The sequence below is a fragment of the Terrapene carolina genome, unplaced genomic scaffold (assembly GCF_002925995.2).
Source record: "Terrapene carolina triunguis isolate 2854851 unplaced genomic scaffold, T_m_triunguis-2.0 Scaffold36103, whole genome shotgun sequence".
Classification (NCBI taxonomy): Eukaryota; Metazoa; Chordata; order Testudines; family Emydidae; genus Terrapene; species Terrapene triunguis.
In genome coordinates, this window is record NW_020700454.1 from 1 (window position 1) to 3029 (window position 3029).

The 3029-nt window shown below is 59.5% G+C and overlaps 1 protein-coding gene across 1 annotated transcript; it reads right to left on the bottom strand.

Annotated features, from left to right (window-relative positions):
* Positions 1–1115: 1115 nt before the first annotated feature.
* Positions 1116–2288, bottom strand: LOC113405420 (RING finger protein 112-like). The gene is made up of 2 exons (XM_026646625.2): positions 2208–2288; positions 1116–1619 (listed from the first exon to the last, which is right to left on the bottom strand). Exons 1-2 carry the CDS (start codon positions 2280–2282, stop codon positions 1116–1118), a joined length of 579 nt encoding a protein of 192 aa, XP_026502410.1. The 5' UTR covers positions 2283–2288.
* Positions 2289–3029: the final 741 nt, after the last annotated feature.

Genomic DNA, 3029 nt, shown 5'->3' on the forward strand with positions numbered 1-3029 from the left:
TTCAGGGCAGGGTCATGCCTGTGTTACCCAGGCCTTGGAATCTGTGATGGGAAGGGGCGCTCCCGACTCACCAAGCCCAGGCCAGAATGGAGCTGACCCCGTACCTCACGCTAGAGCGTCTATCGGATCGTAGGCGCCAGCAGAGGCTGAAGTGGAACAGCTGGAGAGTCCCGCTAGCCCGAGCCCTCATTGGTTGGAAATCCCCAAGCCCAAGTCCTGGCCTTTCACCAGCGCTGACGGGTGGGAGCTGAGACTTCCTGTGGAGTTGGCCAGACGGTGTCCCCTGCTCGGCGTGCGTTGATGGGTGTGGAACCGATTCCCTTTAGCTTCGGATGGTTTTATAGCCCTCCCCCGGAATAAAGAACGATGCCGGTTTCTTGGCTAGCGCTTTCTCTCAGTAGAGCTCTAACCCCTCACCATCTTTCAATGCATTATTACCCTCATTATACAGATGGGAAACTGAGGCACGGAGAAACCTAGTGACTTGGCCAAGGTCACAGAGGAAGTCCATGGTAGAGCAGGGAACCCAATCCACCTCTTCCCGCGCCCTCCCCCCTGGACCCGCCTTCCCGCTCAGAGGGGCGGCTGGAGATCTCTCCCCCAAGACCAGACCACAGGACTGCCGACATTGGAACTCAGCCAGGTGCCAGTTGTCACCCGCAGCGGGCGATCTCGGGACATGACCAGCGGCCGGGCGTTTCCAAGCGTTTCGCGTTGCAGCCGGAGTGGTCCTGCAACGTCGGAGGAAGGCAGAGCGAGAACCGAGGGCTGGAAGTTAAAGCCAGACAAACTCCAATCGGAAACGAGGCACTGGATTTTTCACCAGTGGCAAAGCGGTGGGGTCTCCATCTTTTCCGGATTCCGAGCCAGACTGGCCGCCCTTCCGGGAGATGATTTAGTCCAACGGGAGATATTGGGCCCAACGCAGGGGGAAGTGGGCGGCGTTCTCCAGCCTGGGTGGCACAGCAGGTCAGACGAGAGGATCTAAATGTCCCTTCTTAGAATCTGTGGGTGATGGCTCCCCGCTCTGGGGTGGCTTGTGGGATTCGTGTCTAGGCCACGCTGCAGCCCCGTCACCCCATTCGTCAGCCCCAGATTGGTGGGGGGGGCACCGATCAGATCAGCGGTTTGTCGTCAGATGGATCCTCAGTTCCGTCGCCAGCAGCCTCAGCCCTCTGCCTATCCTTCCGGGCGATGTTCCCACCCACGCCCCCGCCCACGCCCCCACCCACGCAGATCCCGGCTGCGGTACCTGCCCCAACCCCAATGGCCAGCACCTCGGCCACGGCGAGCGCCCCAGCCGCCTCGGCAGCGAGGACAGCACCGGCGATCCCGGCACCGGCAGCTCCGCCCACCGGTCCCAGGGCCAGCGCCCCTGCGCCCACACCTGCCCAAATGGCGAATTTCTTGAAGCGCTTCCCGTAGATCTCCAGGAAGGTCTCAGCCTCCCGCGTCAGCTCCTCCTCCAGCTCCGTCAGTCGGGCCTCTGTCTCCGGCGCCGGCTCCGGCATGTCCGTCCGGCACCGCCACAGCAACTGCCCGCGCCGCTCCGCCAACAACTTCGCCATCTTGCTCGGCCGCACCTTCAGGCAGGTGATTGGGTTCTGGGAGTTGCAGTCCTGCGCCCGCCGGGAGAGGAGACGGCCAAGAGCGTAAGAAGGGGCAAGTGCTGCACAGATTCCACCCCCCCGACCGAGATGGCGGCCCCCCCCTCGCGCCGAGCGGGACACAATCCGGGACTGAGATGGGAGCCCCCTTGCACCGGGCCCGGCCCACAAACTCAGTGAGAGACCGTCCCTGCCCCAAAAAGCTCACAGGCTAAAACCCCCAAAGATAGGGTCATTCTCCCCCTTTGCTAGATGGGGAAACTGAGGCCCAGAGAGAGAGACTCAGTGGCTCACCCAGGGGAGTCTGCGGCATTGCAGTGGACAAAACCCAGGAGTTCCTAGTCCTGGTCCAGTCCATTAACCACCTGGACCATCACGCCTCCACTACTGCAGCTGGCCAGAGGGCAAACTTATCTCCCTCCCCCCCGCCCGCCTCACGACTCCAGTGCAGGACTTTGAGCCTCTCATCTCTATAGCCACCCTGGGAGCTGGAGATACGAGATCCCGTCTCCTACCCCCAAGCCCACAGTCAGTCGTGTTCACTGGGATGGTTCCCTGGGGTTCCCCTGGCTTGGACAGAGCCCTCCCCCCCAAACTCACCTTCTCTTTCAGAAAGAGAGCGTGGTCTGCGCTGGCCCTGTCCATGACTCTCTGGTTCTGGAAGGTGATGGCCATCTGCACAGGGAGGACAAGGCTGGGGTCAGCCACAATTTATGGGGCCCCGTCTCCACCTAGCGACTGCTGCTTCCACTGCAGCAACCTCATCTAACAGAGCGATGTCACTAGCCAGTGTGAAACTACAACTCCCATGCACGACCGCGGCAGCTCTGCCTGACGCCAGGCACACAAACTACAAGCCCCATGATGCCCCACAGCCATGGAGTCCCATGATGCACCATCTCCCTCCTCTGTGGTGCATCATGGGAGCTGCAGTCTGACCAGAACTGATTTATGGGGAGAAAGGGGAGCATGCGGAGCCAAGCTCTGGGGGGAAGGGATAGATCAGTGATTTGAGCATTGGCCTGCTAAACCCAGGGTTGTGAGTTCAATCCTTGAGGGGGCCACTTAGGGATCTGGGGCAAAATCAGTACTTGGTCCTGCTAGTGAAGGCAGGAGGCTGGACTCAATGACCTTTCAAGGTCCCTTCCAGTTCTAGGAGATAGAGATTAATGGAGATATCCTAAGCTATAATTCCCATCAGACACCACAGAGGCATTTCCAGATCAAAGTATTTCAGCTTTTGATATTTCAACAGAAACTCAAATTTGTCTGCGGGGGAAAAGAAAAAAAAAACATTTTCCAACAAGCGGTAACACACTCCTGAAATGCAGCCACCTTTGGGGTGGAGCATAGGGGAACACACACAACACTGCAGAGGGATGGCTCACCCAGTGCTGAGATGCAGCCACTTCTGGGGTGGGG